The sequence below is a fragment of the Dermacentor andersoni genome, chromosome 1, assembly GCF_023375885.2.
Source record: "Dermacentor andersoni chromosome 1, qqDerAnde1_hic_scaffold, whole genome shotgun sequence".
NCBI classification, from domain to species: domain Eukaryota; kingdom Metazoa; phylum Arthropoda; class Arachnida; order Ixodida; family Ixodidae; genus Dermacentor; species Dermacentor andersoni.
In genome coordinates this window covers 335,532,355-335,546,321 of record NC_092814.1, presented here as the reverse complement: position 1 = coordinate 335,546,321, position 13,967 = coordinate 335,532,355, and the positions used below count along the sequence as shown (strand labels likewise).

The window sequence follows — 13,967 nt, the reverse complement described above, 5'->3', positions numbered from 1 at the left end:
GAATGATGTCAGAGCACCAATTGCCCTCCAGACCAAGGCATGCATTACAGTGAAGAAGTAGTGCAGATGAAAGACAATGGGTGCAGCAGGGACCATTCTTTCATCATAACCCCTTAAAAAGTTAGTGCAAGTCCACCAGTCTAACAAACTATCATTGGTATTTTTAGATGGACACACCAATGTGTTATTTATGGAACACATGGCAAAAGTGCAATTTTCTCAAGTGTGGGACTGTGTTTCCCTTCCTACTGTGTTTGTTACATGACAAAGCACTTTTGCAGAATTATTTATTTTTAGTACTGCCACTATTATAATAGCGTGACAGTAAACAAAGCTTAAAGTTTTGCAAACTGCAGACGTGCCACAAATCATGCTTTTATTTTTATAGCCATTCTATGGACGTTCCAGGTGAACTTTTGCCACCATCATCGCTCTGTGGTGTTTCATATAAAGTCCAAGTCAGATAAGATCTTATCACGCCCATGTGCCACACGTTGTTGCACCAGTAATAAATAGAGCATGTCAGGGTGATTTTAATGGCAACAATGCAACCCTTACATGGCATCCACTCACCGGGAAAAAAATCTCCTTCGTGGTTCTAGCAGAAGTTCCCACTTAGCCACTGTTCTTAATCCCTGAACATCTTAAGCAGGCCAGGCCCAACGAAAGGTCAAGTGGACAGAAGGTTTTCAGTTATGCTTCTGGCTTTGAGGCCTCAAGCACATGTTCCAAGTGAAGCATTTACAGACTCGTAAAGCATTGACCATGGCACAGACAACTGACAGCTTGGCACAATATGCAGCACACCAAACACCATAGTCAGTTTGGAATTAGTTAAAGTACCGCACTACAGGTGTCATAGGTGTCTATCACTATACATTTTTGCACTCTGTGGAGTCACCATCATCATCACCATCAGCTTATTTTTATGCCCACTGCAAGGACAAAGGCCTCTCCCAATGGTATATAATCATCCCTGTCTTGCACTAGCCGATTCCAACTTGCACCTGCAAATTTCATAATTTCATCACACCCCCTAATTTTCTGCTCTCCTTGACTGCGCTTTCCTTCCCTTTGCACCTACTCTGTAACAGGTTACCTGCCCTACACATTACATGACCTGCCCAGCTCGTTTTTTTTTTCGTATTGTCAACCAGACTATCGGCTATCCCTGTTTGCTCTTTGATCCACACTGCTCTTTTCCTGTCTATTTACATTACACCTAACATTTGTCATTCCATCACCCTTTGTGGGGTCCTTAACTTGTTCACGAGCTTCTTTGTTAACCTCTAACTTCCTACCCCATATTTCAGCAGCAGTAGAATGCAATGATTCTACCCTTTTTTTGTGTTAAGCTCCCAGTCAGGATTTGGTAATGTCTGCATTATGAGCTCAAACCCATTTTTATTATTCTGGAAATTTCCTTCTAATAATCAGGCAAATGATCTCGTGATGTCTGTTGAATATGGCTTGACTAATCTGCTTATGACAGCTTGCTCCAAAAGCACCACATGACGTGTTCGATAGGCAGGATTATAACTGCAGTAACCAGCTCCCTTAAAAGCTATTGAATTTGTCTTAGTGCTGGTCCTTTCCTAGTTGTTGGTCATACTGAACTGCGAGATCGTATTTCTCACTTGGCTACTTGACACATAAGTTGATGCTGTACAGGCCCATATATTTACTTTGAAAACAGACATGCTCCATGTGATGACAATCGCATCAATGAATCTACAAACTAGGAAAAATGTGCACACATGCACGCACACACATTTTTTTCAATATACCACATTTCATTAATGCACCATATAGTACTAACAACCAGCAGTGATGCACTGCACATGGCTGTTGATTGCTGTATATTTCAGCTTTACACAAGGCTAGCCAAGGTAAGAGGCAGGAAGCAGTCAGTTGCACTTATACGTCCCAATTAAAACGCATGATACTACATGCTGTGTGAAGTAATGACAGCGGTATATCTAACACGGAAAGCGAAGGCCAGGCTGTGACCTGCCATTACACACAAACATAAACGTTGAAAGATCTCAGAACTGGCAACCAGTGTACAATTTGAAAGGAAAACTATCAGTATTTTGGTCGGTGTTATATATGCTTCAATATATAGCAACACTTTAAAAAGAAACAGCTATTCAGCAAGGTTGACATTTGGGTGAACTAGTACAGCTCTATGGTGGCATGAGGGCTGCATGACAAAAAAAAAGAAAGATGCCACAAATGCTTACATGCAATTAAGATTTTTGCTAAACTAAAGGTGTTTGCAATCCTGTGTCTGTGCTGCGATTCACAAAAAACTAAAGAAAAAGCTACGGGCTCCGTGAAATAAGGACTGCGTCAAAAGGAGTCTCAGAAAATTAATTATATTTGCAAGTAACGTCGCGTACCAAATTCCCACGCATTGCAGGCACGTGTACATAGGTCAGACAACGGGATGCTTAAATACGGCAGTAAGGGAGCACAAGAACCATTTAGGTACAGATTATAGATCACATCTAGCTGCCTAAAGCAAGTCCTGCAACTGTTTGTCATTGTTTAAAAACATTGCATACTACGCACCACTTTTGGCACGAGAAATAACAAACAATTTTTGTACAGAAAGCTCATAAATCTCGCATTACGGTGCTGTCAGTAGGCGGTGATGAACTGGGGCAGCCTGAGCAATGTCCCTTTCTGAATTTACGTGTCAGCGCTGCATCTCATATTTATTTTATTCACGCACTCTGTTTTTCATTTTTTTGCTGAATTTAACCCGTGTGGAGCGGTTTTTGTGCATTATTGGCATCTGCATATTCAGTGCTTCTTGCGTCTAAATACTTGTTTTGCCTGATTAAATGTCTAGTTGAGAGTAAGCACTTGGGGTGTGGATTCTTTCTTGTTTGTCGTGCTACTTTCAATTCACAGTGAATTGCTATGCTTCATTATCAGTTTTTAATACATTGAGGGCTCATCGTGTAGCTGTTTTGTATTGTAAAGATAATTTTTGTGGATTATTAATATCATAATTGGAGATTTTTGTATTTCCTAAATGGTATGCTTTTGTAACACTTCACACAACCTCGATCCCGATAAAGTCCTCATGCAGCCTCATGCTCCGAGACTTCCAGCAGTACAATTATGCGCAACTTAATAAAGATATCAAAAAAATAATAATTCGGAAGCTTTAAGTGCCACAGCGACGATATGACTTAGAGTAACGCCGAAGCAGGAGACTCCGGATTAATTTTGACCACCTCGGGTTCTTTAACGTGCACTCATGCACCGGCACACGAGCGTATTTGAATTTAGCCCTCAACGGAATGCGCCTGGGATTCCAACCCGCGACATCCAGCTCGGCAGTGCAACGTCATAGCCACTGAGCTACCGCGGCTGGCCGGTGCAGCTGTTTTGATTCACTGATAGCGCCAACTAGAGCCGATAGAAGCCAAATGACGTTTGTCAAGAGAGGTTAACAATTCCAACTCACTGGCTCCTTGAGGTTTATTTGAACAACCTTCTTGTCTGGGGATTCCATCTTGAATGACATGCCGTTGGGTTTGCACTGCGGTATAGAACAAGGCAGACATAAAATGATGAGCAGTATTTTGGAGCGCAACATTTCTCAGTGTGTCATGCGTTAGCTTGTGGTAATAGCGAGATCGTGCAATACAGAAAGTGGCGATAAAGATGCGCGTTACAGAGCAAGGCAGCTGCTAGTTCTCGTGAGGCTTATAGCGCGTGAAAAAGACAAGGACGAAAGTGAGACGTGACACACACAGGCGCTAACTTGCAACAATCTTTATTTCGAGCAAGGGACCCATATATATATACAACTTTTTCGCGTACATCATACATGCGCTGTTTGCAAAGCGCACGTGCACGTGCACAAGCGCACGTGCAAAAAGAAATACCAGGAACCGTTTGTTGAATGTGTGGAAGCAGTTGTTTACAACTTTCCTTTAAGTGTGGGAAGAACTGCGTTCAAAGGAACACCGGTATAATGTAGCAGAAAAGCGGGGTGGGTTCCTTGACGCTCACTGCAGGCATTGCAGGTGCACTGTTGCCGGGGTGGATGGTGACCACTCGACGTGTGCTCCAGCATACAGAGACTGCTCCATTGTGGGAAGAGCCCGAGGTAGGATAACTCGCGAAATTATAGAAGCAGAAATGATTGATAGGTTTGGGGATAACTATGTGTCAAAACCATCGATTGCCCTTTCCCGCAAAGAGTTATCGTAGCTTCGGAATGATCTGTAAGTAATTTTTGCAAACAGCGCACGCATGATGTACGCGAAAAAGTTGTATATATGTATGGGTCCCTTGCTCGAAATAAAGATTGTTGCAAGTTAGCGCCTGTGTGTGTCACGTCTCACTTTCGCCCTTGTCTTTTTCACGCGCTATAAGCCTCACTATGTCTTACCAACAAGCCCACATCACTGCTTTACAGCATTTCATTGCTAGTTCTCCTTGTGCACTTCCCTCTTCGTTTTTTTTTCTGTTAGATGCTGCCGGCATGCCATGCCACATCTCTATCTCTGTTTTTCGCTGCATTAACATCTGTCAATAATTGCGATCGAGCCCGAACCGGATCGAATTTCTTGATCACAATTGACTCACTTCCTCAGCTTCTGCAAAGGAACCGATCACGTTGGAGAAATTTGATGTGGATCGTGATAGATCGCCATCCAAAGTGCAGCGTGTGACACCCGTAGTAGAGTGTTTTAGTTGAGCGTCTTTACGGTACAATGATAGGCGCTCTGAGTGGCCCCGCTAAGCCAAAGTGGAGCGGCGGGCGATTTTCGCGTTTTAATAGAGTGTTTTAGTTGAGCGTGTTTACGCTCCGCTAAGCAGTTAAGCGGAGCGGAAGCGCGAATGCGCATGCACCGTCCGCTTAGCCGTAAGCGGGTTAGCGGAGCGAGGAACACGGTCCGCTGAGGAGCTGCCTGAGCGGAGCGTGCCGCGCAGCACTTTGGCTAGCGTTGGCGTCAGAACGGATTGGATTGGATGCAGAAAGCAAGCGCGCTGGCTAACACGTGGTGTTCCCCAAGACGGCGCTTTATTTTCCATTGGATAAAATGGGCCGGTAACGCATTACAAGCGCACGTCTAGATACTTCATGGAGAAATAAGTTATATATATATACATATATACGTTTTACGGTATAAGAGTGATCATAAAGTGTTTTTATTTTCTTTCGTTACCCTGAATTTAGCCAGGGGGCGCTGCAACTACGAAAGAAGATACCCAGGTAGGATATTAGGCAGCATAGTAGCAAGAGCTTGGTGGCGCAACCTACCGCCCCGTTCCAAAGGGGACACTCATAACATCCATCCATCCATCGTCCGCTCCGCTACGCCAAACGTATAACTAAAACGTGAAAATCGCTCGCCGCTCCGCTGTGGCTTAGCGGGGCAGCTCGGAGCGGAGCGTACCGTAAAGACGCTCAACTAAAACACTCTAGTTATACGCTTAGTGAAGCGGAGCGGGCCTTTTGTAGTTGCAGCGCCCTCTGGCCAAATTCATGGTAACTAACGAAAATAAAACACCTATTGATCACTTTTATACAACAAAACGTGTATATATATATATATATATATATATATATATATATATATATGTACTTATTTGTCCATGACGTATCTAGACGTGCACTTGTAATTTTATCCAATGGTAAATAAAGCGCCATTTTGGGGAACGCCAGGCGACCGCCTGCGAGCTTGCTTTCTGCATCCCATCCAATCCTTTCTGACACCAACGCTAGCCAAAGCGCCGCGCAGCACGCTCCGCTCAGGCCACGGAGGAAGGAAACTAAGGAGAGGCCCTGACGTCACTCTTGGTGAAGCTAAAGTGAAGCCGGAAGTTCGCGTTGCTCATGGCGTCGCTCCGCCTGTCGGGCCAGCTCTCCTCTCTTGTTTACATTTCTCGCGAAACCACGCCGCGCTGCGCGCAACCGTGGTGCGCGGACGCGCGCGCTCCGCAGCAATACTAAGCAATCGTTAGCACGTTAGCATGATTCCGCGAAAGAGGGCAAAATTTCCCGCAGATATTCCTTCGTCCGTAGCCATTGCCGTGGCCCGGTACATTGCGTACAGCGTTGCATGCGCGTTCATTTCACGAACTTTAGTTCCTCCTGTCCCACCTGGCCACAGCAACATCCGGGAGAGCACGGTCCAGATAACGCAGCGCAACAAAACACGGAGACCAACGCAAACCTGCCCGCACGGCGCCTTTGCCACGGTACGAAACCTACGGAGCAACACGTGTGAGCGCCCAGAACCAAAACAGAGCCGCCATTGTGGCCTGACAGGCGTGGCCGCTACGGCAAAGAAATAAAAAATCAGCAAAAAAGAGGAGAACGTACTACGTCACTTCCTCCACACTTTTCTCCTAGCGTGCGGAGGGGGTAGCAACGTTACTAGACTAGCTTCAGTTTTAAAACTAGGCGCCGTTGCGCGGAACCGCCACCCGCCCGCGCCTTCGTGGCGCTGCAGTCGCGCCCGGCTCAGGGCCCGCACACTCTCAGGTTCAACAAATGGCCACAGAGGGCGAAAAAATCGACCGCGCGGCGCTGCTAAAGAAACAGGCATAGTACACCAATTAAAAAGGTTCCCCGTTGAGCACATTATCTCCCGCTAGAGGCGCCGTAGTAAGCGCAATTTTAACCTACAAACTTTCTTCAACAGTAAACGAAGCGTTGTTATTGCATGATAAAGACTACAAAATTATAATTCCTAATTTTACATTGTACTTTTCATTACCAACTTTGTTGTTTTTTTGTCATTTTAAACGCAAAATAGCGTTCAGCATCATCGACCTCCCACGTGACCTCTGGCCTGGATTTAAAATTTTTACCGGTATGTTCGCGTGCGCGGCAGGTACGGATTCCTTGGTTCGTACATTGGTTGGTTATTTTGTGCTAACACCAGTTTACTGCGCTTCGATGTCTCGCGTTATTTAATTTGGGGTGTAAGCCTGAAAGCTAGGTTTCAGTCGTGAGCCATGTGGAACACGTCTGCATCGAAATGGGAGCCGGGTCCTGCTGCAACTGGGGACAGCAATACCGGTTGAGTCGTTTAACATCACTGCTTCAATCGCTATGTAATTTATTCGTCTCGTTAACTTAACGAACTAGATGCTGCATTACATAAGGGCAGTCAGGACCCTCCGTTGCTGTTTCTGAAATAAACTTTCAGTTGCGAGGCCATCATTATACACACATTCACGAAAGAGAAACGATATCGGAACGCGCGTCACATTTTTCATCTCGTTGTAGCCGTAGCCATAAGTGACTGAGTTGCCTTATCAATATATATTTTTTTTTCGAGTCCGCCGGCAACATCTTTCGTTCACAGAACCGAATAACCTTTTGATAAACTGAAGCTAAAGTACTGAATTTAATGTATTAAACAGTTGCACACATGATAATTCACCCATATTTCGTACCTGTTGGTTCCAAATGTTCTTGCTGTTCAGTTTGGCTTACCTCAGGACATCTATTTTTGCAGTAGTGAAGCGGTGCATCACGTTCATGCACAAAAAGAATGCATCATTTCTAATAGCTTCATGTCTTTCATCTATTTGCTTGTGAAATCAGCAGTGTGATCTCTTCTAGTGTATAAACGAGCGCACAAATGTACTTATTTGCGATCTTAATAATACTTAAGCTGTTGACATGCATTGTAGTTACGCAGACATCAATTTTACGGAGAGTAACCATATTTATTTACCATGCTGCTTAAGCACCCTACAACAAACAGTACATTTGCATGTGTTCTGTAGTCACAAACCATTGCAATGTATATGTCGCACCTTTACGCATTTTATATTGCAAAATTGTGCTTATTCAATTTCTGATGCAGTCAAAATTTCTGTTCCAGACATGCAGTAATGAGGATGGCACCAGTATAAAGCAACACACTCCATGCACTAAACAGAAGCTGCTGCCTGCTACAACAAGGTCATTGTGTGGACTTTGGCTGCTACTACAAGGTAAACAACACCTGTTTCAGAAATAAATATGCTTGATATATGCTGTATTGGCTTGCTAGTCTTGAGATACATGTCAGTTATTTGTAGCAGATGATATGAACATTTGTTCATGTTTACAGTTCAGCATAATTAGTTCAAACATAAAAGAAAACACTACATGAGTTTGGATAATCTCTGCTGTATCTCATGTGCCATTGTTCTGCCCCAACAGAGTCTGTGCCAAGTACATCTTGGTCATCACGGGAGCCCCCATCTACACCAACAGGAAGGGCCTGGAGCTGAATTCGCAAGACCACAAACAAAGAAGCCATTCCAGAATTATTTGGATGAGATATCAAGTCTACGGACGACTGTTTCAAGAGTGAAAAGAGCCTACGCCATCATTCCACCAGCACGGATATTGGCCGAGTCATCCAGGTACCTCAACAACAAAAATTATTTGTCTTCAGATGTACCTGCAACCTCTGAACAAGCACAGATGACGCTGGCTAAGAGTGTTCTGTCAGCTTGCCCTTCCTTAGTGAGCTTCCTGGCCTTGCCAGTTCTTGCCAAGTATAATTTTGTTTCAATGAATGCAAGCTTTTTCATTCCACACTTTTGTTAGAGATCATTCCTATTCCTCATACAAACAATAAAGGTCAACCGATTCTTTGCTCATACTTAATGCCAGTCACTGTCTAGTAGCATAACATATGTGTAGCAGTTCTTTCTAGTGTATGTTGCCATGTGCAATTCCTCTCCTGAAATAGCTGATGCAGCATTGGCGTGTGTCTTGCATTAACCTTTACACTGTGTGCTATGTAGCATTTAACTTTTGTTAATGTTTTTGGCTTTCAATGCTTGCAAAGTAGAGTGGCTTCTTTCTTGAATGCAAGCTTTCTCATTCCCATATTGAATTCCTAGTCTCATTCAGGATTGCTATTCTTGCTCGACAGCCTGTGTTTTTGTGCAAGCTACATTGAAGTGATTGATTGCAGAATCTGGTTTCGGCGCTGTCCGACTTGGTACTTGTCACCGTTTTACGTTTCTCATATGTGGGAGCCTGGTCAGTTGCATTGGGAAACAGTCTCTCGAGGCAAGCACCTGCTCCTACAGTCCTCACAGTGACATAGACTGCGAATTTACACGCACACCGTGGTTGGTGCTCCCCGTTCCGTCCTTTCCTGCTGCTGCCGTGTGCAAATTTTGCTTGTGGTCTTCCTCGGCCATGATTTGGCGTCAACGGAGACTCTCATACATAATTACATGGTTCTAAGTGTATGAAGTTGATATCCACATGTGTGGAAAGGCCTGCAAAAGTGACTGCAGAATAGTGATGTTCACAAAACCAACCATGCCCATATATAGAGAATGTGGGGTACCAAGTGTGAGTTACACATTAGTGGCATGCAAAAGAACAAAAAGAAACATGCAGGTTGGAAAGGCGGTAACGCTAAAATGCCGGGCACTCCATGTCGCTGTTGGCTGTGGTAGCAGATGCTTGCGTCACCCGATTGCTTCGCAATGCAAGCTGCTCATATTCAACGCCAACTGTCGGTGCAATGGGACACACTGTCCAATCTGCTTGCGCTGCTGGTTGTTGCTTGTTACCAGACTGCAGTGTGCGACGAAGGCAAGCACTATGCCTACAGTCGGGCGGTTGAATGTGCCGCAAGCAACCCGTGTGCGTGTATGCTCACTGTTGTCATGTAGATCGTAGCCAATGCATAGTGCCAATGTATAGATTGAGCGTTATGTTAGAGTATGCTGAAGTGATTGATTGCATAATCTTGTTTCAATGTTGTCCCACTTGGTCATGGTTGCCGTGTTACATTTCTGGGATGTGGCAGCCTGTTCAGTTGTATTGGCCAATGGCCTCTCAAGGTAAAGCACCTGCTCCTGCAGTCCACACAGTGACACAAACTCCCTGTTTACATGTAGTGTGATTGGCGCTCCCTGTTTGTCCTTTCCTGCTGCAGCCGTGGGTAAAGCGTGCTTGTGGCCTTCTTTGGCCATGATTTGGCGTAAACAGAGACTATCATACATGATTACATGGTTTGAAGTGTATGAAGTTGATATCCACATGGGTGGAAAGGCCTGTAAAAGTGGCTGCGAAATGGCGATTCCCACAAAACAGACCACATCCATATTGAGAGCAGGTGGGGCACCAAGTGTGAGCAACACATTAGTGGCCACCGAAAGAACAAAAAGAAACGCGCATGTAGGAAAGGAGGTAACACTAGGATGCCGGGTAGTTCATGTTGCTGTGTTGGCTATGGCAGCAGGTGCCTGCGTCACCCGATTGATTCGCAGTACAAGTTACGGTGACTGTCAGTGTAAACAGGTGGGGCACTGACCAATCTGCTTGTGCTGCTGGTTGTCACTCGTTAGTAGACCACCATGTGCGACGTAGGCAAGCACTGTGCTGAAGTCGGATAGCTGAATAAGCTGTATGCAATTTGTAGTGCGTGAATGCCCACTGTTGTCATATGGATCTTAGCCAATGTACAGTGTATTGTCTGAACCTTATGCGGCGATTGAATGCAGAGTCTAATTTGATAATGGTCGCCGTGTTATGTTTCTTCGATGTGGCGACCTGGTTAGCTGCATGGGCAACAGCCTCCCGAGGTAACCATCTGCTCCTGCACTCCACACAGCGACAAAGACTCCCAATTTACATGCACCGTAATTGGTGCTCTCCCCAACGACATTTCTTGCTGCAGCCGCCGGCAAATTATGCTTGTGGGCCTTCATCGGCCGTGATGTGGCGTGAGCGGAGACAGCACACGTTATTACATGGTCCAAAGTTGATAGCCACATAGGTGGAAAGGCCTGCAAAAGTGGCTGCAAAATGGTGATGCCCACATTAAGAATGTGGGGCACCAACTATGAGTTACACATTAGCGGCCCCCGAAAGAACAAAAAGAAACGTGCAGGTTGGAAAGGCGGGAACGCTAAAATGCCGTTTAGTCCATGTCGCTGTGTTGGTTGCGGCAGCAGATGCCTTGCGTCACCCGATTGCTTCGCAATGTAAGTTACGGCGACTGTTAATGAAAACAGGTGGTGCACTGCCCAATTTGCTTGCGCTACTGATTGTCGCTCGTTACCAGATCGCCATGTGCGGCGACGAAAGTGAGCAGTTTACGAGCTCGCGTTGATTGTTTCAGCGCATCTCGACATGCAAATTTTATTTCTGATCTTGTATGAGAAGGTGCACTGCTTTTTCTTCTGCCAATAAAGTCGCACGTCCTGTTCACTCACTTGTGGCTTGTTTGTATGGGCGTCAGTAGAGGCTCTTAGTCTCCTGGCCATTAAAACGCGGCAGCTGAGGCATGCCGCAAAGCCAGCGAGGCGAGCACGGCGCGTACCCAGCGTACGGCACCTGTATAAAGCGGCCATATTGAATATTATACTAATAAAAAATATTTCCGCTTCCTGATTAAGTATCGCCATCTGTCGGGCCCCCCGCTAAGTTCCATGCGCTGCCGCTTCTTATTTTCGAACCACTGTAGAAGGTACAGTTTCCCTTCTCTAAAGTTGTTCTTTATTCTATGTTCACTTCCTCACTAGCCGGCTACGCGGGCGGGCCCGACAAAGCACGCGGTGCAGCATTGGTGTATTCTGTGCTTCGTTGTTGACAGCGAATTTCAGCAAAGAATTTCATCCGTGGAACTGTAGCCTTCGCCGAGTTTCTTAAGGATATCAGCAGACGCAGCCGACGTGCTGCGTACCTGGCTGCATAGGCCGCTATCGGAACGATATCAACAGTTCGGCACACCACTTTTTCTGTGCTCCCAGCAATGCGACGCTTCGCTCGGCGTGAAACAGAGCGATTCCTCGTGCCGACCGGGAACTTTCTGCGAAATCAACGGATCGCGCTCGTGCCACTGCTCCCGCGTTCGTCGTCGTCTTCCACAGCTGGCTGCGTGGCCGTTCATCTTTCCAGCGTAGAATTTCACTTCACTTCTGTCGTCGTAAAGGAGGAGGACGCGTTTACGGGGGTATGAGCCATTGCTTACGGGAGTATGAGGCACTCACGGTCTTACGTAACGGAAAGATTTAATTTTGAAGAAATTTAATTTCGAAGAATCACAAGCGGCAAATCGCAGGCGAAGGCTGCTAACCACGCCGCCGAGCAAACTCGAGACATCGAACGCAAGCGACAACTGCGGACTGCGGGCATACCGTCAGACGTCGTTCTCTCCGTCGCAGCCGATTGTGTGTTTAACCTCATGACTGAGAAATATTTTTATGAAAACTAGGGATTAACCCAGTGATAAACACAGGGGCCGCACGTTTCAGCTTCGCTTATTAAGCATCTTCGCGGAACGAAAAATCCGACTTCTTTCTTTCTTTCTCTTTCTCTCTCTCTTTTTTTTTTTTGTGGCTTGTGTGTACAAAGACCGACCTCATCATTCTTTTTGTAGCGCTTCTTTGGCGTGGTGAGATGCTTCGGTGGGGATGAAGATCATCCTACAATCACGCACATTCGCCAGATATTCAGGCTCGTGAGCCTAAACTGCGCGAAACGTGAAGACGACAGGAAGAAATACACGACATTTAGAAACGCAGCTTCTGCGCTTCGCTGTATGCGTTTCTTCCTTTCGTGCAGTTTACCCTTCTTTCAGTATTAACGAACTGGCACGATAAATCTTATTGCTGTAGGTGGATACCGCTTTCTCGTAGTATCACTAATTCGGACAAGGGAGAACGCTAGCGAGCGTGAAACACGCGCAAACTGTCCGTCTGCACGAGCTCAAGGCTGTGACGAGGCGTCTGCAGTGGAGCCCGATGGAACAGCGTTGCCCTCTGGCGGCTGTCACAGAAGTGGCGACAGCGGCTGTAAGCGCGCGGGCGGGGAGTTTTACAACTGAAGCTAGTCTAGTAACGTTAGGGGGTAGGGCCTCTCCTCAGTTTCCTTGCTCAATGGCTCAGGCAGCTTCAGGCAGCGGACCGTGTTCCTTGCTCCGCTGGCTCGCTTACGGCTAAGCAGACGGCGCAAGCGCATTCACGCTTCCGCTTCGCTGAGCGGAAGCTAAACACGCTAAACACGTTCGCTAAACACGCTCAACCAAACGCACTCTAGTAATCGTAGCATTTTATATGTCTTGGTGACTAGCGGTGTCATGCACCAATCGTTCCAAACAATCGGCTTACTTCAAAACGACGAAAAGAAAGACGGTACCTGGAGGAACCTGCCGACAAGGCATACCATCTCGTTCTGGTAATCAGCGAGGTGCTTGGCGTTAACGCGCATGTCGCACTTTGTAACTGTCAAGTTTCGACGGAATTCAAGCGTGCACAGCTGCCGGAGGGGTGCGAGTCGATGTTGCAGATGCAGGTCTTGTCTTGTCTTGTCTTGTCTTGTATCCTCAAGAGTGGCGCATACCCACTACGGGGGATTGGCCAAGAAGTAGGCGGTTTTCCGTATGCTTAGAAGAAAAGCGAAACTAGATTTGAATAGTGGAGTGTGGGACGATAGAACTGTAATTTAATAGTGTATTGAAAATATTAAGAATTTTGATAAAATAAGTTAACGTAAGGAAATGAAATTTGTGATGGACCAATAACGTAACGGCCGCACACTCCCGCGTTTTCTAAATGTGACGTTGACCATTAGCTCAACCCATAGTGTTTCTCACTATAACACCTGGAGGGTAATCTGGTGCCACCGTCTATGGCAGTTTCTTAAGGGGGCACCGTGCCGTCATGGGAATGACGGTATATGTGTCTGCGACGCTCGTGTTGTAAGAGGCTTCGTCTAAAACGTGGATATGACTACACAAATAACGCGTTCTCAAAGTAAAATCTTCATAAAACGTCTCCATTCACACATATTACATCTTTACTCACCTACAATGCATAACCAAGCGAACAAAAACAAGAACTGACGACAAACTGTTTCAAAGCGAGCGCGAACCTTGCCGTCTGTCCTCCAACTTTAGCGGCCCGCTGATACTTTTTACGTAACATGTATTCGTACACGCAATAACAAGTTCTCATAG

At 45.9% G+C, this 13,967-nt stretch overlaps 1 protein-coding gene and 1 long non-coding RNA gene across 2 annotated transcripts in view; one reads left to right on the top strand and one right to left on the bottom strand.

Annotated features, from left to right (window-relative positions):
- The window catches only part of LOC126516943 (replication protein A 14 kDa subunit-like), a 35,982-nt gene extending 22,677 nt beyond the window's left edge, over nt 1-13,305 (bottom strand). The window contains exons 1-2 of the mRNA XM_050167023.2: nt 13,148-13,305; nt 3,482-3,556 (exon numbers count right to left, since the gene is read on the bottom strand). Coding sequence (XP_050022980.1) covers nt 3,482-3,556; nt 13,148-13,219 — 147 coding nt within the window. The 5' untranslated portion in view covers nt 13,220-13,305. The remainder of the gene's footprint in view (nt 1-3,481; nt 3,557-13,147) is intronic.
- Nucleotides 6,527-9,731, top strand: LOC129381317 (uncharacterized). The gene is made up of 3 exons (XR_008609521.2): nt 6,527-7,057; nt 7,872-7,983; nt 8,195-9,731. It is a non-coding gene; the product is annotated as an uncharacterized lncRNA (long non-coding RNA).
- Nucleotides 13,306-13,967: the final 662 nt, after the last annotated feature.